Genomic DNA, 22,074 nt, shown 5'->3' with positions numbered 1-22,074 from the left:
CAGACCATCCACCGCAAGCCCCCAGGGTGACATGGTGCCCAGGCCGGCTGAGAGAATGGGGGCATCTCAGGTGGGTGGGGGTCCACATGAGGGGCTGAGGACTTCCAGGGCAAGTGAGTACAGAAGAGAGCAGGTGCATGTGAGGTGGGGGTGGGGGGCCAGGGCCGGGAAGTGGGGGGGCCAGTGCAGGGGTCATCGAGGGGATTTTATCCCAGGTCATGCGCTGAGCAGGGGCGGGAGATGATTCCACTGCCCGTTGTGAGCCCCAAATGCTGCGGTGCCCAGAATGAGTCAGGCAGAGGGGGCACCAGGCACCATCAGCACGCAGGCTGGGGGTGCAGGCTCTGCCGGCCTAGCTGTGACAGTGGCCAAATATAAGCCCCAACACCCCAATTTTCTCAAGTGCAAAATGGGTCCACGATAATCTCCTTCACCGAGTCCCATGAACCGAAACGAACGGCCCCTCAAGTGAAGCGAAGCTGGAGCCAGTGTGTGGGGTTCACAGAAGATAACCCGGGGGCCCTGACCCAAGGAGGGGGCAGCAGGGCCGAGGAGAGGGAGGGGCCAGCGGGGCCATTTTGGAGGCAGGTGGTCCGAGGGGATGAGAGGCCCCCCATGTCTGGAGGGCTGGGGGCTCGTCCTTGACATCCCATTGGTGCATTTAAGCCACTGACCCGGGATGGACGTCCTTGGAACAAATCCAAACCTTGGAAAGTGCTTATTTCCCAGATGTCCGACCCATCGGGAAGTGAAAGTGTCTCGGAATCTTTCTAAAATGTCCCGGGTTATGAAGACGGGAGACAGAATTTCTGCAACAAGAGTTGAATGGGGTGAAAATACAGGAACATGCAGGTGGCAGCACATGGAAACATGGCAGCAGGCAGGTCTGGTGTGACCTTGGTGTGACCTCAGTGTGACCTTGGTGGACCTCTGTGACCTCAATGTGACCTTAGACCTTGGCATGACCTTGGTGTGACCTCAGTATGCCCTTGGCATGATCTTGACATGACCTGAATGTAACTGCAGCATGACCTAATTATGACTTTAGTGGACCTGGTGTGACCTCAGTGGACCCTGGTGTTACCTTGGTGCACCTCAGTGTGACCTTGACATGACCTTGGTGTGGCCTAGCATGACCTCAACACAACCTCATTGTGACCTTAGTGGACCTTGGTGTGACCTTGGTGGACCTCAATGTGACCTTGGTGTGATCTCACTGTGACCTTGATGTGACCTTAGTGGACTTCAGTGTGACCTCTGGACTTTGGTGTGACTTTGATGTGACCTTGGTGTGAACCCAGTGGACCCTGGTGTGACTTCAGTGTGACCTCGGTGTGACCTCAGCATGACCTTAGTGTGACTTCATCGGACCTCAGTATGAACTTGGCATGACTTCTGCATGACCTCAATGTGACCTTAGTGAACCTTGATGTGACCTCAGTATGACCTTGGTGTGACCTCGCTGTGACCTTGGCATGAGCCCCGTGTGACCTCAGTGTGGCCACTGCCATCCTGGCCCACCTCCTGTCCCCACGCTCTCTGCCTCGTGGGGCCGGGGTGGAGGGATGTTTAATGCAGGTGAAAATGTTGCTGCTCCTTCCCTCCTTTGTAGACAGATTTATAAACCAATTTAGGCAGAGTAAAAAGAATCAACCCATTAAAATCCTTCAGGCCCTAAGAGTCTCCCCCTGAGTGCCTCCTTGTTGCTCAGATGTGGCCTCTCTCTCTAACTAAGCCACCTTGGTGGGTGGCCTCACCGCCCTCCCCCTACATGGGACCCGACTCCCAGGGTGTAAATCTCCCTGGCAATGCAGGATATGACTCCTGGGGATGAATCTAGACCTGACATCGTGGGATTGAGAACATCTTCTTGACCAAAAGGGGGAAGCGAAATGAAATGAAACAAAGCTTCAGTGGCTGAGAGATTTCAAATGCAGTCAAGAGGTCACTCTGGAGGTTACTCTTACGCATGCGTCACCCAGACATCACAAACGGCTGCAGTGTGCCAAGCCCCGACCACCAGGATTCCTGAAAATCCTAAAGAATACCCACATCTCTATAAAACTCTAAGACTCTATAAAAGTTTTACCTAGTAAGTTTGCCTACTAAGTTTATTTCTTCAGAAATTTAAAGCCTCCAGATTTATGTATGCCAGATAAGCCCTGAAACCCAGAGGTCCCAGTCTCTCCGAGAACAACAACCAGCTTCGTGCCTCCACCCCATAATGTCACACCCCTTTTCAGCAGGAAGAAGTTAGCACGGTCACTGCCAGACATCCCTGAAGATGGAGAGATTGACCAGATGAGAGGGAGGAGGTATAAGTAAGAAGTCAGGATTTAACAAATGACTGGGACCACTGAGTCCTTATATAGATGCTTCTTTTTAGTTTCTAGTGTGTTAGAATGACCCGAAGGAAACGCCTGCAGCTGCTGAGCTGTAACCCAGCAACCTTGACCTCTGATAATGACTGCATAACTATAAAGCTTTCATCTCGTGACTCTGTTATTGTGAAAACCTGGTGACTGACACCCCCTTTATCCAGTGTACGGGTAGGTGAGTAATAAAATAAAGACCTGCATGAATATTGTAATAGTGATAGGTTGGGAATATGGGGAAATACTCCTATGTAAACTACGGGCAGTAGTCATAGGGCTACTTTAATAATCTTTCATCAATTGTAATGAATGTAACTACCGTTAAAAAAATAGTAGAATTACAAAAAAGTGCTATCATCCATTGTAACACATTTTCCTCACAGTGTAAGTGTTGTGGTGGGGCAGTGTATGGGAATCCTATATTTTATGCAGGATTGTTCTGTAAACCCACAACTTCTCAAAATTAAAAAAAAAACAACAAAACCCTCCCAGCAGAGCTGGAAGCCCTGGTTCCGTGCCAAGGCGTCTGCCCTGGCAGCCTCGGCAAGGGGTGCCCGCTCAGACCCACCGCCCCGAGTGGGGGTCCAAGGGGAGGCTCACCCGCGCCCTTGGCCTCCTCGTAGGGGTCCACGACGACTGGGGTGGGCTCAGTTAAGGAGACTAGGACGGGGGAGCCGGGCGGTCCTCGGTGCCCGGGTGACCCGGCCTGGCAAAGGATACACTTGAAGTTGTCCAAGTCGATGACGATGCAGTCCGGAGGGATTATCCGGGGCACGGTTCCCTGGAACAGCAGGCGGGGGCAGGGGGCTGTCCTGGGGAGGAGCCGTCGGCCAAAGGCGCGAGGCACCTCATGATCCACCCCGTGCAGGCCCCCAGCACCCCAGGCCCGCCAGCTGGGACCCACCTTCCGGCCCTTCTTTGCAGGACTTTTCCTTTTGGGCTCTTTGCCTCGGCTCTCCTTCTTCACGTTGCCTTCTGCTGATGACAAAAAGAGGACGTGGGGAGGACGTGGACTGTTTTGTTACACAGTTAAAATAGCAGTCGTTTCCAAATGCACAGGCTGACCTCAGGGCTGCCACAGTCCTGAGCCAGGTGGCCTCAGGGAAGAGTCCCTGGGGGCTCCCGGGCCAGCTGGCATTCACATACCACGCTGAGCACTCACCAGTTGGCCTGTGGTGGCCACTCAGCCACAGTGTCAGGCTCCCTGCTGGGCCATGGAGATGGGAAAGGCCTGGGAGTGCATTCTGTGGGGGGTTACGCCCTGTCCCCTGGAGGCCTTCACCGCATCCCATGGTATGTGATTCTTTTGGATGTGCTGTGTGGACAGGCATCTCACTGAGAATAATGGCAGCCTCTCTTTCTTTCCACTCTCTCCAGCAGATGACAGACTGGAGTGTGGGACGAGGCTCTCCATCTGCTCCCAATCTCCCATCAGGGCACGGGAAGCAGGGGATTGCTTGGTGGGCCCCTTCCCCAGGACCTCGTCCTGTCCCTGGTTTACATGGTTCTCATGATGAATGTGGGCGTTTGGCCAGTGGCTGTTTCCTGCATTGGCTGAGATTCTCCTCCATCTGTCTGCCTTCCATCTGTCTGTCTGTGGCACTTGCAAAGGGTTAAGGTTGCCTGGCGAGGAAGGGTTGTCATTGGTTCCTTTCTGAGGGGTCCTCATCAGCTTGGGGACCATAGTTGGCCTGCCCTCCAGGACTGGAGGAGCTGGTGCTCTTTTTTTTTCTGTTAACTATAGACTCTAGTTTGCATTGATTATATTTTTCCCCAATACCACCCCTTTTTAACACCTGGCAAGGTTGACATTCATTTGTTCTCCCTCATGTAAAAACATATCTGTACCTTTTGTAACAGTTGTTGAGCACTCTAGGTTTCACTGAGTTATACAGTCCCCGTCTTTATCTTTCCTCTTTCCTTCTGATGTCCCACATGCTCCTAACCTTCCTCTCTCAACCACACTCACAGTCATCTTTGTTCAGTGTACTCACGTTGCTGTGCTACCATCACCCAAAATTGTGTTCTAAACCTCCCACTCCTGTCTTTTCCCTTTTGTCTGTAGTGCTCCCTTTAGTATTTCCTGTGGAGCAGGTACCTCATTCACAAATTCTGTCATCGTCTGTTTGTCAGAGAATATTTTAAACTTTCCCTCATATTTGAAGGACAGTTCTGCTGGATATAGGATTCTTGGTTGGCAGTTTTTCTCTTTCAGTATCTTAAATATATCACCCCACTTCCTTCTTGCCTCCATGGTTTCTACTGAGAAATCCACACATAGTCTTATCAAGCTTCCTTTGTATGTGATGGATCGCTTTTCTCTTGCTGCTTTCAGGATTCTCTCTTTGTCTTTGATGTCTGATAATCTGATTATTAAGTGTCTTGGCATGGGCCTATTCAGATCTATTCTGTTTGGGGTATGCTGCACTTCTTGGATCTGTAATTTTATGTCTTTCATAAGAGATGGGAATTTTTCAGTGATTATTTCCTCCATTATTACTCCTGCCCCCTTTCCCTTTTCTTCTCCTTCTGGGACACCCATGACATGAACATTCATGTGCTTCATGTTGTCATTGAATTCCCTGAGACGTTGCTCATATTTTTTCATTCTTTTCCTTTCTGTTCTTTTGTGTGTAGGATTTCAGGTGTCTTGTTCTCCAGTTCCTGAATGTTTTCTTCTGTCTCTTGAAATCAGCTGTTGTGTGTCCATTGTACTTTTCATCTGTTGTGTTGTGCCTTTCATTTCCATAGGTGATGCCAGTTGTTTTTTCCGACTTTTGAGTTCCTTATGTTTGCCCAGTGTTTTCTTTATATCCTTCATCTCTTTTGCCATATCTTTCCTCAACTTGTTGAATTAATTTAGCATATTTATTTGAAGATCTTTAACTTTTTCAATTCCTGTATCTCAGTTGAGGTGTAATTTTATTCCTTTCACTGGACCATATCTTCATTTTTCCTAGTGTGATTTGTAGTTTCCTCTTATCTAGGCATCTGGTTTCCTTGATTATCCCAATCAGATTTTCCCAAAGCAGAACAGGTTCAGATCTCAGAATTGGGTTATAATCAGTTTCAAGTTTCCCTGAGGGTGTGTCTTAGAAGATTGACAGACTTTCTTGTGAGGCCTCTAGCCGCTGTGCTTTTCCTAACCTGTCCAGCAGGTGGTGCCTGTCAGACTGTCATTCCAAACTGGTGTAAGGAGGTGTGGCCCCTTTAATTCTCAGTTTAAGTTGTTTCTGGTTTGATTGTTCTCCCCCAGGCCGTGGGGTCTGAGTTCTGAAGGGAAGGCAGGCACTTAAGCTTGCCCCACCTTCCTCCTCTCAGGGAAACTACACCCCCTAGGGAGTTATCTTCTGCATTTGAATAGCTCCTTTTCCTCTCTGACTGTTAACTCCACCCCTGTCTGGGTCAGAGTGCTGGGAACTGAAAATGGCTGAGGCTCTTTCCACTGAGCCACTCAGGTTGAGAGAGAGAAAAAGGGAAAGAAAGCCCCTTTTCAGAGCCAGTCTCCAGCCTACCAGTTTCGCCTGTCGGCCAGAGACAGTACCTGGTCCTCTGTGCTCCTTTTCTTGGATACAGGCTTTTTCCAGTATTGTAAGCACAGTCATCTCCAAAAGCCTCTGCATTTTTTTTTTTTCCATTAGCCTTACCTCCTCTCCAATGGGAGCAACCTCAGGGTGTTTTGCTGCTTGTAAGGGGTTTGCCCGTGTTTGTAGCTTGTATTCAGCAGTCCACATTTGTTAATTAAAACCCCTGTTGGAGCTAGGTTGAGCTATATTTGCTTGCTCCCAGCAGGGACTGCTGGTTTCTCCCACAGTGAGGTTTTGCAGCTCAACCTGCCATGGGGTTCAGCAGTTTTCACATACAGATTTTATGCTGTTATCTTAGCCATTCCACACAATCCAGGTTGGTGTACGATGTGTGGACAGTGACAGTTGTCCCCCAGCAGTTGTTCCAGATTATTTACTAGCTGTTCCTGGCTATTTACTAGTTGCTATAGAGGACTAACTAAATTCCACACCTCTCTATGCTGCCATCTTGCTGGGAAGGCTGCTGGTGCTCATGGGAAGATCTGCATAAGATTGAAATGATCTGTCTCTTGAAAATTTGGTAAAATCCAATGGAAAAATGGAAAAATTGGTATATTCTGTGTGTGAAGGCTTGCATCCATTGATTTCCTTTCTTTATTGCTCATAAGACTATCCATGCTTTCCTTCCTTGAGTCTGTGGATTGCATTTTTCTAGGACTTTGCCCATTTTGCTAATTGGTACAAAGTTGTTCCTAATACTCTTATACTATCTTTTAAATCTAGGCTGCATTGGTAGTTTGTCTCTTTTTATTCCTAAAGTGTTCATTTGTGCCTTCACTTTTTTTTCCCTTGATCATTCTCACCAAAACATGTCTATTTTAAAAGTTGTTTTTTTTCCCCAACCAACTTGTCTTTGTTGGTCCTCCAGAATGCTTTTGCTTTTTACTTTATTGATGTTTGCTCAAATGTTTACTCACACCCTCGGCTCGTTTCAACATCATTAAACTGGGTGCCGCAGCCTCCAAGGCTGACCCCAGGACCTGTGGAAGGTGAGGCAACTTGGAAACGGTCTTTGCAGGTATAACTCACTGAGAAGCGGTCACCCTGCACTAGGTGGTCCTCGGTCCAATGTGACCAGAGTCCTGCTAAGAAGAGGCTGAGGCTGGAGGGGTGCTGCCCCAGCTGAGGATCCCTGGAGCCACCAGAAGCTGGGAGAACCCTCCCCCAGAGCTGCCTCGATGTCAGGCGTCTGGCCCCAGAACCGTGAGAGGGAATGCCTTTCCACTGTTTTCAGCCATCAGTCAGTTCAGGGCTCTTTGTTACTGCAGCCCTGGGGGGCTGTAGGGGTGGGAGCTGTCCTTGCCTTGGGAAAGCCTGCTCTTAAAGCCAATCCATTCCTGTGGGTGTGGACCCACTCTGGTGAGTAGGCTTTTACTGGACAAAAGACAGAGAGAAGTCACAGAAAAAGGCCCCAAGAAGCTGAAAGAGAAGGAAACACAGAAGCTGAGAGAGACAGAATCTAAAGGAGAGAAACACACAGATGCTTAGAGAGGAGACCCTTGAGGCCAGATGCTGGAAGCAATCTGGGAGAAACCCGGGAGCAAAGGCCCAGAAGACGCCACCAGGCACCTTCCCGTGTGACAGAGGCGCCCCGGGTGCCCGCGGCCTGTCTTTAGAGCCCAGGCATTGGCCTGTGGATGCCTTGATTTGGCCATTTTCATGGCCTCAGAGCTGTAAATTGTAAGTTAATAAATCCCCACTGTAAAAGCCTACCATTTCTGGTCCATCTCATTCCAGCAGCTTTAACAAACTGAAACAGATTTTGTTACCAGAGAAGTGGGGTGCTGCGATTTGCAAACACCAGGAATGCTGCAACAGCTTTATAAATGGATAAGGGAAAGGTTCTGGAAGAATTGTGAAGAGCTTGACAGAAAAGGCCTGGACTGCTTTGAAGAGACAGTTGGTAGAAATATGGAGGCTAAAGGTTCTTCTGATGGGGACTTAGAGATGATGAGTGTGTCATTGCAAACTGGAAGAAAGGTGATCCTTGTTTAATGTGGCAGAGAATTTGGCAATATTGAGTCCTGATGTTGGGTGGAAGGCAGAATTTGAAAGTGACGAGCTTGGATATTTAGCTGAGGAGATTTCCAAACTAAATGTGGAAAGTGCAGCCTGGCTTCTTCTTGTAGCTTATAATAAAATACAAGAGGAAAGGGATAAGCTGAGAACTGAGTTCCTGGGCACAAAGAAACCAGAAACTGATGGTTTGGAAAATTCTGAGCTTCTGTAAAGCGAGTCCCCAGGGGATAGTGCCCCATGTGAGGGTTTAGCTGAAAGTGGGACCAGCCGTGGCAGTGCGAGTCGGGGCTGGAGGTGCAGCTGCTGTGCTGCCTGCAAAACTGACATGTTGTGAGATCTGTATGAACAGAACCACTGCCAGCCTGGACTAGAAGGGATAGAAAAGGGACAGATTGTAGGAAAAACCACTTCGAGGGCAGAACCATGGATGCTGAGGTCTGGTCCAAAGACATCTTCTCAGGCCAGGAGAGGGGACCACCCATGTGTGTGGAGAGGGTGAGTCTGCCCTGGAGCTTGGAGAGGGGGGGCTTCTACGCCATTGTTCAGGAAGAGTGTTACCACCCCAGGGCTCTTAGATGCCTGGGGAATAGAGGGGAGCTCGGCCACCCCATTGTTCAGTTAGAATGCTGTTGCCACAGGCTTCAGAGAGGGTGGAGCACATTCCCTTGGGGACTGGGGAGGGCCTGGCCACCACCCCACCGATCTAAGGGGGTTGAGATGTGCCCTGGAGACGGCAGAGAGTCTGGGTGCCACACAGATGCTTGAAGAGGTTCGGGCCAAGAACATGGTGGTAACCCCAAAGCTTGGAGATGTTGGAGCCCTCGCCCCAGTGTTTGGGCAGAGCAGGGCTGCTGGGTGACCCCTTGGAGAGGGTGGGACTTCCTATCCCTCAAGCCCCGAGGACAAAATGTCATTCTGTAGTTGATTCCCAGAAACCTAATGAAGTATACTCTGCAGGTTTTCGGAACTGTCTGGGTCCAGAGACCCATGTTTTCCTTTCAATTTCTCCCTATGGCAATGGGAACATTTATCCTATGACTGTCCCTCCTTTGTATATTGGGAGCAGATAACGTGTTCTGAGTGTCATAGGCTCACAGCTAGAGGAGATTTGTGTCCCAGGACAGACAATGCCTGTAACTGACTCTGATGAGACTTTGTACTTACTTTATTATTGAAATGATTTAGGATTATTATGTCCTCTTTATGAGTTGACCTCTTTATCATTACAACATGATCCTCTTTTTCCCCAGTAACACTGTTGACTATGAAATCTACTTTTTTCTGATATTAATTTAGCCGCTCCTGCTTTCTTTTGAATAATATTATTGTGGTATGGTTTTGCTATCCTTTACTTTTAGCCTCTTATTTTCTTCGAGAGTGAGTTTCTTGAAGGAAGCATATCTGGGACATGTGTTTTCCTCCAATCTGACAGACTCTACCTTTGAGTTGGGGGCATTTAGACCATTTTCATTAAATGTGATTATTGCTGTGACTGGGTTGGAATCTTCCATCCTGCTGTTTCTTTTCTCTTTGTCCCATATCTGTTCTTTGTTCAACTGTCCCTCTTTTTCTGCCCTTGTGGATTGCATATTTTTATGATTCCATTCTTCATAAGTGCATTAGCTGTAGTTCTTTTTGTGTCTTTTTTTTTTTTTTTTTTTTAGTGGTTGTTTTGGGGTTTATAATATATGACTTTGATTTATCTCAGTCTATGTTCACCTGGTGCTAGACCGCCTCATGTGTGGTGGAAACACCCCACAATCACGCACCCCACTTCCTTGCAGGGAAGAAATGCCATTGTCGTCACGCATGGACGTTTATAAATGTTATCAATCCCCACAATACATTACTACTTTTTGCCTTCAACAGTCAAAATTCTTCTAAAGAGATTTTAAAAATAAGAAAATTTAAAAATATTTACCCACATACTTAGCATTTCTAGTGTTCTTTATTTTTTTGTGCCAATGTAGATTTCTGTAACATTTTTCTACTCAGTCTTCCTTTAAAATTTCTTGTACCGCAGGTCTCCTAGTGCTTAATTCTTTCAACTCTTCTGTATCTGAAAATGTGTTTATTTCACTTTTGTTTTTGAAAGTTATTTTCAGAACTATCTAAGCTGACAGTTTGTTTTATCCAATACTGTAAAGACATCACTCCACGTTCGCTTGCATCGTCTGCCCAGAAGCCTGTGGCTGTTGTATATTTGTTCCACGATACAGAATGTGCCATTTTTCTTTGCTGCTTTAAAAATATTCTCTTTGTCACCAGCTTTAAGAAATCTGACTCTGATGGGCTTTGGTTTTGTGTCCTTGCTTGGGGGAATTAAACCTTTTCGGATTTGTGGGATTACCGTTTTCATCAAATTTGGGTAAAAAACTGGCCACTATTACTTCAAATATTTTTTTCTGCCCCTCTTTTGGGGATTTCAATTATATTAGGCTGCTTGAAGTTGCCTACAGCTCAGGGATGCTCTGTTAATTTTTTCAGTCTTTTTGTAAAAACTTTCATTTTGGACAGTTTCTATTGTGTTTCTGTAACTCTGCTTCCCTTTTCTTCTATGTTGTCTACTCTGCTGTTGATGCTACCCCATGTATTTTTCATCTCAGAAGTTCACCTCATCTTAATGTCCTTGTCTACTAATCCTAGCGTCTGAATCATTTCTGGATCTGTGTCTATTGACTGATTTTTCTCTTCACCATGGGCTGCAGTTTCCTTCTCCTTTGCATGCCTCGTGATTTTTGAGGGGATGTGAGACACTGTGAGTTGTCCCTGCTGGGGGCTGGATACCTTTTATCCTATAAATATTCCCCAGCTTTGTTCTGGGATGTGGTTTAGCTGCTTGGAGACGGTCTGACCCCTTGGAGGCTCACTTCCAGGTTCTGTTAGGTGGGATTGGGCACGTCTTCCCGCTTCCGACCAGCACCTTTCTGGTCGTGCCTCAGTGCCGAGGCCCGCTGGCTGAGGGAACTGGCCTTTCCAGCCTCTCCCTTTGTGGGTGCATCTCTACCCAGCCTTGGGGAGTCTCCTCTGCAGCCGGAGCCCCCCGTGGAGCCCTGTCCTCTCTGTGTCTGGACCTGCACGTCGGGTCATGCTGGCTTCTGCAGCCTCCTCGCTCAGGAGACCACGGGCTCTGTCTGCATCCCCCTCCCTACCACGCTGTTGTCTGAGCCCTGCAGGCAGCGGACCGGGGACCCTGTGGGGGCCACCTTGCTTGTCTCCCCTCCCTCCAGGATCGCTGACCTGCACTGTCTGGGGGCCAGTGTCTGAAAACTGTTCATACGTTTTGTCTGGTTGTGTCGCTGCTTCAGTGGGAAGGCTAAACGCAGTCCCTGTTGCTCTCTCGGATGGAGCACAGCCTCTTTTCAATTCACAGCCCTGTCCTGAGGCTCGGCACAAATGAAGAAAACTGCACCTTCCACAGCTGCGCAGCTTGGGGGACATCCACAGGCTGCACACGTCTGAGCAGCCAGCACCGGCCCCGGGCCCCCAGCTGCCCCCAACCCTGGCCTGTGTCCCCCTCCAGGCCCTCTCTCTCATTGCCTATCACCGTGGCTGTGTGTGGGTCACCACCGTCCCTCCCCTTGGAGCGAGAGCTCTGCGAAGGCAGGAGCGGTGTTGGGTTTGCGCTCACTGCTCGGTACCCGACGGGACACCCCCCAGGCCCTCGAACATCTCTGAGCAAAGGCACATCTAGAGAAATATCGCTTGATGAACGTGTTTCACAGAGTGGACACCTTATCAGAAAAGAAAGACATTCACGTATTTCCGTTTGAAGGTGCCGTGTCACCCCTCACCTGCTTCCTCGCCACGGAGTCGGTTCCACAGCATCTGCAGAGAGAACTCTCGCGACACGGAGGAAACGGTCCCTTCCTCAAACACCGAGAGGCCCTCCAGCGGCAGCTCCAGAAGGTGGCTGTCCACGATGACGATGATGTCCTCCCTGGCCTCGGGCTGCCCTGTGGAGGGGACAGCTGGGAGGACAGTGCCCGAGACCCCCGGCCCCTGCCCCTGGGGAAGCTGAGGACGCGCCTGACTGTGAGGTGTGCGTGGTGGGGCCGTGGCAGCCGCCCCGGCTGGGGAGGTGGAGAGGAGCCGGACCCCAGCCTGGCTGGCAAGTGCTTGCCGGGGAGCCTCAAGGAGAACCGCGGGGGGTGGGGTGGTGAGCGTTGTTCTGATGGGAGGGAGAGAGCTGGAGAGCAGGCCTGGTTCCGAGGACCACCGGCTCTCATCATGGGGGGCCTGGTCCCTGGTTCCGAGGACCCCCCAGCTTGGGCATCTGATTCCCAGGTCAGAAGTTGAGATGCTGCAGCTTCGTCTCTGTGCTTTGTCAGTGGACAGGGATTCAAAACCCCCTCCCAAGGGTTTTCCAAGAAGGGGGCCGCAGCCTCGTGGGCAGCCTCTGGGGAGGGGTCCTGGGGAAGCAACCAGGCGGCTGGTTTGGGAAAAACTCTCTTCTGGACAGTCACACCTGGTACTAAGGTGTGAGGCCACTAAGACACTTTAATTGTACTTAGTTTTAAAAATTAACTTAGTTTAATTTATTTAAAAATAAAATGTTGGCTTAAAGTTGAGCAGGGACTTTTCTTATCTAAACCCAGGGAATTTCCAGGGTGGCTAAGTCCGCGACAGCAGCCTTGGGTAGGCAGAGCCCGGCCTGGAAACCGGAATCGGCACAATTCCAGACCCCCATGGTGCCCGTTTCGGTTGAGCCGTTAGCAGGTGTGCAGTGCACCTGAGCCAGTTCAGTACCAGGAGGCAGGTACCAGCGCATCGGGAACCAAGAAAAGAAACAGCAAAATCGGGGTTTTGGAAACCCCTGTTTTCTCTGCTCAGTAGTTTCTTTGTTGGTGATTTAAAAGTAGACAACTGAAATTTAGCAGAGGAATGAGCCCTCTTAACAGGAGGGATTTGTCAAATCCCAGGTCCCGGGGTGGAAATGAAACCCGTGGAGATGCCGAGTTCGTCTTTCCCCTGGGGGCAGAAAGCCCCTGGACGCTCAGGCAACGCGGAGCCCAAATGGGGGCAGGCAGGGGGCGCGGGGGCATGCTTGTCTTTCCTGAGGGGTCCGGCAGGCTCCTTTTATTTAGACAGCCTCCTGCCCCTCCGGCCGTGGGCCTTCCGCTCCCTGCCGCCCCATCTCATCTGGGAAGTTCTGGGGACACGGGGATGGATTTGGATCGGCACGAGGAAAGCTGTGTTGCACGGGGCGTTGGTGTCCCCGGCCGGGTGGGGGCTGCTGGTGCTGGGTGCCCGGCACTCTGGGGGTCCTTGTGGCAGCTCCGTGGGGGGACCGCTGCCACCCTCGGCTCCCACAGACGGGCAGGGGACCCCAGCCCGGGTCTTCATGTGGCCAGGACGCCTGGCTGGGAACAGGGGCTCAGTCTTGGGTCCCCTGCCCCCCGCACGGCTCACCTGACAGCAGAGACACTTTCCTCTCCTTCTCTTTGCCCTTTGTTTTCCCCGAATCTGTCACAAACGTGGGCGTCTGGATCCTGTAAGTCAAAGGCTGACGTTCAGGTTTAAAACGGATTAAACCGAGGTTTGCTGTGGACCCGCGGATGCCTCGCCTGGGGCTGCTCCTGCGACCGCACTGCCGGACGCCTCTGCCTGGGGCAGCCGGGGGGCACACAGGGGCCACAGCAAACGGGGTGGGGTAGTTGTGGCCCGGCTGCGGAATCAGCACCCTGAGCTGCACCTTCCCCACTGCACACAAGGCAAGGCTGAGTGGGGGCCCAGAAATGGCTGACCCCACACCCTCAGGGCGGGTCGGGGCCCTGGGTGGGAGGCAGCCCATCCCCAGCACAGCAGGGTCAGAGGTCAGGAAGCACTTGGGGTTCACGGGGGGAAGGTTCCGAACCTCCCCACTGCTCTGAGTGTGGGCAGACCCCTCAGCCCCCCATCTGCTCCCAGGCCCCTGCCTGCCCCCCATCTGCCCCTCGACTGCTTCCGTCGGCCCCATCTGTCCTCTGTCGGCCCCATCTCCCGCCTGCCCGTCTATCCCGTCTGCTCCCCAACCTGCCCCCGTCTGCCCCCTTTCCACCCATCTGCCTCCGCCTGCCCCATCTCCTCTGTCTGTCCCCATCTCCCTTAACTGCCCTCGTCTGCCCCTCATCTGCCCCATCTGCCCTGTCTGCCCCACCATCTACCCCCCAGCCCCCGTCTGCCCCATCTGCTCCCGCCTGAGGCTGTGAGGTCTTGGCCCCCAGCAGCCTCTGTGGCCTTGAGGCACCTCCTTGTTCCTGGGGGGCCGTGGGTTTGCCATCGTCTCATCTGGAGGAGGAAGCCGACCTCACGCCGTCCTGCAGGGCGTGGGGGACCCCTGGAGCGGCCCCCCAGGCCTCCGCGCTGGGGCCACCTTGGGACGGACCCCCCGGAGCCCGTCCTGCCCGTCCGCAGGCTCAGGGGGGCTGCCCGGCCTGAACGTGTTTTCAACCTCAGGGACCCGCAGGCGGTACCTGGCCTCAGGGCAGGTGAGCAGCGGGAACACGGGCCGCAGGTACTCCTCCAGGGGCCGCAGCACGCTGCTGACTCTCCGCAGGTCACCGTCCTCCTCCGCACCGCCCAGCTCCCGCACGGGCCCAAACAGCAGCCCGAGGTCAGCCAAGGGGCGAAGACCCTGTGGGTCCCGACCCCTGGAAAAGGGCCTGGCCCTGCTCCCCCCACCACAAAGGACCCAGCTCCCCACCCTTTCCAGAAGCAGCCTGGGGGCTGAGGGGGCCACTCGGCAGCACGGGAAGGCCCTGCCCCCCTGGCACCCCCCAATTCACTCAACCCCCACTGCACCCTCCCCCGCTGCACCCTCCCCCCACTGCACCTCCCCCTGCTCCACCTCCCCAATTCACTCAACCCCCACTGCACCCACCCCACTGTACCCTCCCTGCTGCACCCACCCCACTGCACCCACCCCCGCTGTACCCTCCCCACTGCACCCTCCCCACTGCACCCACCCCCGCTGTACCCTCCCCACTGCACCCACCCCCGCTGTACCCTCCCCACTGCACCCTCCCCGCTGCACCCTCCCCACTGCACCCACCCCACTGCACCCTCCCTGCTGTACCCTCCCCCGCTGTACCCTCCCCACTGCACCCTCCCTGCTGCACCCACCCCACTGCACCTCCCCCTGCTCCACCTCCCCAATTCACTCAACCCCCACTGCACCCACCCCACTGTACCCTCCCCCACTGCACCACCCCACTGCACCCTCCCCCCACTACACCTCCCCAATTCACTCAAGTCCCACTGCACCCACCCCCATTGCACCAGCCCCCCTGCACTCCTCAGTTGCACGCCCCCTCTCTACCCAGTGCACCCATCCACCTGCATTTGGGTGCAGGAACTCCCCCAAGCCCACCAGGCCCCCTTGCTTGCAGCACCCTTCTGCCTGCTCCCTGACACCCCACCCCCGGCAGGCGTCTGTCTGTCTGTGCATCCACGTCAGACTCTAAGGATTCTCAGAAAGGTCTGTCCCCGCCCCTCGGAGCTGCCTGGTGCCTGTGGAGGCCTGGGGGTGGGTGCCGTGCCCTGGGGCCCAGTGGGCCCGGCGACCTCACCAGGCCTGGGGCCAGGGCTGCGTCGTCACGGAACGTGCTGGCCTGCATCTGTTCCCGGAGCTGCCGGGCACCGGCCAACAGGTCGGAGAAGGCGCCGGGGTCCACGGTCACCCGCATCACCTTGCAGAAACCTGCGGGACACACGCCACCACCGTCTGCTGGGCACCCAGGCCAGCCCTCGGCCCGGGCACCCCAGAGGGCAGGCAGCGTGGACGGGGCCTGCCCCTCGCCCCCGAGCGCTGCCTGAGTCATACTCCGAGGGAAACACTGCCCGAACCCGACAGGCCCGGCCAGGAAGCAGAGCTGGGCAGGCCTGGTGAGCCGGGCAGCGGGCGGGAGGTGCGGGCCTCCGCCACGGGCCGGTCCAGCTGCACCTGGGGAGGAGTTGCACCTTCCGGAAGGGAAAGCAGCAGCCTCCGAGGCCGCCCTGAACCGTGCTGCCACCAGAGAGGAGCCCACACACACGCACATCAAAGCCGAAACGCACCTCCCATTTGCAGCTGCTTCCCTTTAGGCCCAGGAACAGACCTGGGCTTCTTGTAGGCAGCCCCGTAGAGGAGAGACCTGTTGGGGAGACACGCGCAGGTCCCAGGTGTGCTCCCCGTGCACAGCAGGGGCATTCCCAGGGGCCCGGCGGGTGCCCGGCCCACGTGCACCTTGGCAGGCAGGGGTCCGCTCTGGCGTCTTCCATCCTGGAGATGCCACCAGGGGCTCGGGGACCGGCTGCACCCCGCTCCCATGGGCACATCAGTGTGGGCACCCCCGGGCACGGGGAGGCCAAGGCAGGTGTGCCCGCTCTCCCACTGCCCCTCCGTTTTAACGGGCACCTCCAGCCCAGATGCCCAGAACCCCGGCCCAGACCCAAGGGGTCCCTGCTGGAGACAGGCCGTGGGCGGCACCCTGCACCTGTGCCCTCACCCGCCCGCCTGTGCCACCGGCAGGTGCATGGGGGAGGGGCGGGCACACCTGTCCCGCGAGTGGTGCAGGAAGATCACGCGGAAGGGCGGGAGCTCGTGCAGGAGGCTGAAGTGCTGCTCCGTCACGCAGAGGTTCCGCCAGGCCTGTGCGGAGAGGAGGCGCCGCTGAGGGGGCCCCTGGGGGCCGGACGGGCGGGCAGGGTGGGCACCTGCAGGTGGGCCCTGCCTGGAGCCCCCGGGCTTGGCTGGTCCCTGCAGGGCTCGCGGACGCCACCAGGGGGCGGCAGGCGCGCGTGGAACACCCGGGCCCCTCTGCACAGATCAGCCCTCCCAGGAGACCCGACACTGGCCCGTGGCCGACAAAGCACAAGCACACCAAAAACAAAACAAGAAATTGGAAGTCTCTAGTACCCCTTCCCCAGCATAGTCTTTCCCTCTTTCCTCCTCCCTCTCTCCTCTCCACACCACACACCGGCACACACAGCCACGCAGCATGCGCACAGCCACACTACACACACACAGACATGCACACAGGCAAACACACACAGACATGAAACATGCACACATACAGACACACAGGCACACATATAGATACACAACATGCACACACAACACATGCACTCATGTACACAACACTGACACACACATGCACACACAACACACACACAGCTATACGCACACAAGCCATGCACACACACAAACGTGTACACACACAGCCATGCAACATGTACACGTACAGACACAACAGGCACAAATATAGATACACATGTGCACACAGACACAGCACGTGTGCTCACATGCACACACTGACACACACAACACATACACAGCTATGCACAGAGACAGGCAACATATGCATATGGACATATATGCACACAACCACACACATGTATGCTCACACACAACACAAATACATGTGCGCATACAGCCATGCACACACACAGACAGCCATGCGCACATGCATACATGTACACACAGCCGCACATGCAGAGACACAGCCATGGACACATGTATACAGCTACACATGCATGCACTCAGCCACGAACATGCACTTGCACACAGCTGCACACACACCTGGGCCTTCCCACTCTACCCAGGGCCACAGCAGAGTCCGTGCAGCAGCAACTCCCGCCTGTCAGGCCCCGAAGCCCTCTGTTCGCTTCTCTACCTTGGGCCAGTGCCCACGTCCTGCAGGCGGGTGAGGCTCCCCAAGTGCGCAGCGGGTGCAGCAGGCCCAGCTCATGCCTGCTCTCCCTCTGCATGGCAGCCACCAAGTGCACTGCGCCTGCTCAGAAGCTCGCCCCTCACCGTCAGGATGAACTGCTCACAGCTCCAAACTCACAAGTGGGATATGCAGAGGGGAAGTGGCACACGTGTCCCACCTGGTTTCCGCAAATGGACACACCCACATGCCAACCCCACAGTGGGGGTGGAGAGGCGGCCCAGGCTGGCCTCCCTCACGTGGCCAGGCAGCCTCACCCTGCCCGTGTCCCAGTGGACGCAGATGCCGTGGGCCTCCTGGGCCACCACCCGGCTCGTCCACCCAGCGCTGGGCCGCGAGGGCTGCCAGGCGGGCACACGTGGTGCTGCGCCCCCTCCTTGCTGGGGGCCCCGCTTGTCCCTGGGTGGCTTCCGTTTTGGGTTCCCATGAATGCTGTGATGACGGATGCTGGGGGGGCATTCGTGGTGACCACGTATGGGCATTTCTATCGGGCACAGACCTGGGGCGGAGTTGCTCAGCTTTAGAAGATTCCACAAAACTCTTCTCCACAGGGGCTGTTTCCCACCCCCAACCAAGTGCTCGGCCCCCCACCCACCTGCCATTTCCACCTCCTCATTTTCGTCTTTCTTGGGGGTGACCATTGGTGTCTGAATGTGGCTTTTATCTGTAATTCCTGGTGATTAATGGACTTGAGATCATTTTTAAGTGTTTACTGGCTGCCTTCTCCAGCAGAATCAGCAGCTCAATACCTCCCCAAAACAGATTTTGGAACTGGAATCCCCACTGGCCAAGAAAGACCACCTGCTTTTAGAACAGAAGAAATACTTAGAGGATGTCCAAGCCCAGGCAAGAGATCAGCTGTGGCTGTGGAGCAGGTGTGAGGCTCAGAAAAGGACCACCAAGTGCCGGCCTTGGGATCTCAGATTCATCAGGCAGGTGGAGGATGGTGACGGCCTCCCGAAAAGCGTGAAGAAGGAAACCAGAGGCAGCAGAAGCAGAAGAAAGGCTCGTCGGCTTGCTGCCGGCTGCTCAGATTCAGCGGGAGGGCACGACGGAGAGACGAGACCACGACCCCAGACCTGGCAGCACCGGGGCCAGTGCGGGCGGCCGAGGGGGTGCAGGCGAGCCCACTCGGCGGTGGTGGAAACGACCCCGGACAGCCCTCCGACGACAGCCCTGGGACCGCCGCCTCCCGCCCCATTCCAAGAGCCTCCTGGGCCCGAAGGCACGAGAGTTGTTTCCTGACAAGAGTGAGGATGTGATGCGGATGGCACACCCCTCGGGGGCCTTCCTGAAACACTAAAGACAGAGTGGAGCAGAGACTGAGGTGCGGACGCCAAGTCTCCTGGAGCCCCGACAGCCTGTGCCATCCCCCCCAGACCTGGGCCTGTCAGCCTCAGGCAGCTTCGCCCACAGGCTCCATGAACACGGCCAAGCGTGACGGCCGGTTAGCGTGCACTTCCAGATCGCCGGCTACAACAGGGGGGCCGGACGCACGATTCCAAGATTTACTTCTCCCGGGATCAAAAAAAATTTTTTTTCTAAGTCTTTCTACACCATTTTCATCATTTCCACTTCCTTTGTGGTGTCTGAAGGCTGGTTTGGCAGTTGTTGCCATACAGCTAATGTCCCCAAGAACCTACGACTGTCTAAGGGCTCCGTCTGCTGTCTGAGAGTTTTTGAGAAACCAACTGTCACCGGCCGCCTTCGATCCCAGTGGCAGCTGCACCGTCCTCCGGCTCCGGCTGCAGAGCCCCTGGTGGCGCCGGAGCTGCCCGATCGGGCCGCGGAGCTGGGTTTCCACAGCGCCCGCTGCTCCCGAGGCTGGCCGCACCTGCCTCTCCTCTGCAGACTGACCTTCCAGATGTGGATCTCTCTGTGGCTTTGCTATTACGGATCTGGGTGTGGTTTTCTTTGTGTTTATCCTCTTGGGCTTTGCTGAAATTCCTGAACCTAGAAATTTCAGTACTTCAGGAAAATTCTCAACCCTGATTTCTCTCAATACTGCCTCTGCTCCATCTTCTCCCTCTGCTCTCGCTCAAACAGTCCAGGTAAGTGTGCGTTGGGCATCTCGAGAGCTCCCCACGTCTCGTGTCCTTTGTTCTGTTCTCTCCGTCCTTCTCTCTCTCCAGTCAGGGAACTTTCTGTTCGTGTGTATTCCTGTTCACTGTTGTGTGCTGGGCTGTGTTCAGTCTTCTCTTGAACCCCCCACCGGGCTCTTTGTTTTGGAGATTGAGCGTGTATACCCGAGGTGCTCTCGACGCCAGCCGCCGCCTCGGCCTCCCTTCCTTTCCTCAGCACCTGGAGACCATGACCGATTTCACAGCCTTTAGAAGCTTCCCGGCGAGAGCCCGCACGGCCCAGACCTCGGCAAATGTCCCACATCAAAACTGGTCCTGCGGTGGAGCCCTCCGGTTTCCTGCGCAGCTGCTGGAAGCTCTGCCGGCGCTTGGTGCCAGCGACCACCCGGGAACCAGACGTGCCGCCAGCTCGCCGTGGAGAGCACGTCCCTTCTCAGCACGTTAGCTTAGCTAGGCCTCGCCGCCTCCACAGCTGATGTGCTGGAGGTTCACCCGGCTTCTCCTGGCTGTTGCGGTTGGCTTACGGTGGCTGGGACCTCCCTGCACACCCAGAAGTGCATGCGGACGCTGGACTCTGTAGCTGGCCTGAGCTGCCTGTTCGTGAGTCCACGCAGGTCTCCCAGGAGGGTTTCTGACGCTCGGCAGGAGGTGCGCACAGAACACGGGCAGGGACGGCTAATGCGAGTCCGGATCCCATCAGGATTCAGCCCCTGTTCTGAGTCCTTCCCACCGTCACGCACAGGGTCCCTTACGCTCCCCCTGCGGTGAGCACGACCATCGCACGACAGACGGGGAACGGAGGCAAGGAGAGTGGACACTGCGCAGTGACCGCTGCCCGCGGCAGCCCGTCTCCCTCCATCCGTGGCAGCCCCCCACCCTCCGCCCCGCCCTGTCTCCTGCTGGACGGAACCCGCTGCCCGTGTCCTCCTCCAGGTCCAGGCACCCTGGCTGCACCCAGAGGTGAGCCCTTAGCATTGGGCTCCACTCTCAGGGCTGAGCCGCTCCTCGGGCTTCTCCTCTTACCCTCTCGGGGCAGGAGCCCCCCCCCCCCCAGGAGAAAGCCCGTGGTTCTCAGCTGGGCGATTCTGCTCCCTGGGACACTGGCTTTGGCTGTGACTGTGGAGGTCTTCTGGCATCTAGTGGGTCCAGGCCTGGGACTCTGCTCAGCACCCCACAGCGCAGGGCCCCCACTGCAGAGTCATCTGGCCTGGATGTCACCCAGGCTGAGGTCGGGGAGCCCTGGGCCGAGGGGTCAGAGGTCAGGCCACCAGGAGAGGAGGAGGTGGAGGGGCAAGCACGCGCTGGCCAGAGCCCCCTGTCTGTTTACGTGACTCATTAGCAGTCAGTGAGTTAAGCACCCCCATTCACACTGCCTGTCCAAATGAAAGACAAGGGGCTACTACCTCTGCACGTGCTTCTCAAAATCATACTACGATTTGACTAGAGACTGAGATACAAAAATTTCCTTAAACAGAATCATGGTTAGAAGAAGCATCTGTTCTTCAAATGAACCTCAGGGACGCCCTTACGGTGGAGAAGGAATGTTACCGTCACTGAGCTTCATGCTAGCCTGCCAGAATGTTCCAGAATGCTCCCTCGCCAGGTCTGGTGGCTCAGGGCCTTCTGTGGCAGGCCTGGGCCAGGTGGTTATCACTGTTGGCTCTGATCTTTGCAGCCACCAGTGAGGTGCGCTGTTGCTATCCGTGGGCTGCCTGGATGGAAAGCGAAGCTCAGAGGGGCTGAGGGACCCTTCCAAAGCCACACAGCAGGCGTGGCCATACCGGGATGTGATTCAGGAGCTTTCTAAGAACAGAAGCTGCGAAGAGAGCCAGGGAGCCAGCGGGCAGTCCCAGGTGGGGTGCCGGTGCCGGGCCACGAGGCTTCCAGGGGCTTCCAGGGGCTTCCAGGGGTGTGGGAGGGGATGGGGTCCTCCAGGGCCCTCCGGCTACCTTGGAGATGGTGGCCAGTCTCTGCTCCACACTGGCATACAGGCTGGTGGATGTCTTGTCCTGGCGTTTCAGCCGGTGCTGGAGCTGTAGCAGGGCTGCCAGCTGTGAGCTGCTGGTGTTGGCCGTGGCCTCCAGCAGGACGTCCCGCATCATCTCCGAGGCCGAGCAGCTCTGAAGGGGACCCGGGGGTGGGGGTGGGGCTGGGTTAGGGTTAGGGCCACCCCTGGCCCATGGGGGGATTGGGCAGTGGCCAGAGCCAGGAAGAGGATGCATGGGATGCTGAGCTTCTCCATGACACACTGCGAGGCCACTGCCTGCTTCCTCGGTTGGACCTCCACAGTCCACGCTGATGGGGTGGTGCCCGCCCTAAACCC

The 22,074-nt window shown here is 55.1% G+C and overlaps 1 protein-coding gene across 1 annotated transcript in view; it reads right to left on the bottom strand.

Annotated features, from left to right (window-relative positions):
* CFAP46 (cilia and flagella associated protein 46) overlaps positions 1-22,074 on the bottom strand; it is a 116,286-nt gene that overhangs the window by 4,905 nt on the left and 89,307 nt on the right. Inside the window, exons 44-54 of the mRNA XM_037805118.1 lie at positions 21,701-21,871; positions 16,498-16,592; positions 16,019-16,095; positions 15,436-15,662; positions 14,437-14,729; positions 13,394-13,473; positions 11,776-11,952; positions 3,280-3,350; positions 3,096-3,156; positions 2,976-3,011; positions 707-809 (exon numbers count right to left, since the gene is read on the bottom strand). Coding sequence (XP_037661046.1) covers positions 707-809; positions 2,976-3,011; positions 3,096-3,156; positions 3,280-3,350; positions 11,776-11,952; positions 13,394-13,473; positions 14,437-14,729; positions 15,436-15,662; positions 16,019-16,095; positions 16,498-16,592; positions 21,701-21,871 — 1,391 coding nt within the window. The remainder of the gene's footprint in view (positions 1-706; positions 810-2,975; positions 3,012-3,095; positions 3,157-3,279; positions 3,351-11,775; positions 11,953-13,393; positions 13,474-14,436; positions 14,730-15,435; positions 15,663-16,018; positions 16,096-16,497; positions 16,593-21,700; positions 21,872-22,074) is intronic.

Source organism: Choloepus didactylus, chromosome 15 (assembly GCF_015220235.1).
Source record: "Choloepus didactylus isolate mChoDid1 chromosome 15, mChoDid1.pri, whole genome shotgun sequence".
NCBI lineage: Eukaryota > Metazoa > Chordata > Mammalia > Pilosa > Megalonychidae > Choloepus > Choloepus didactylus.
This window is presented reverse-complemented; position numbering and strand designations above follow the sequence as displayed.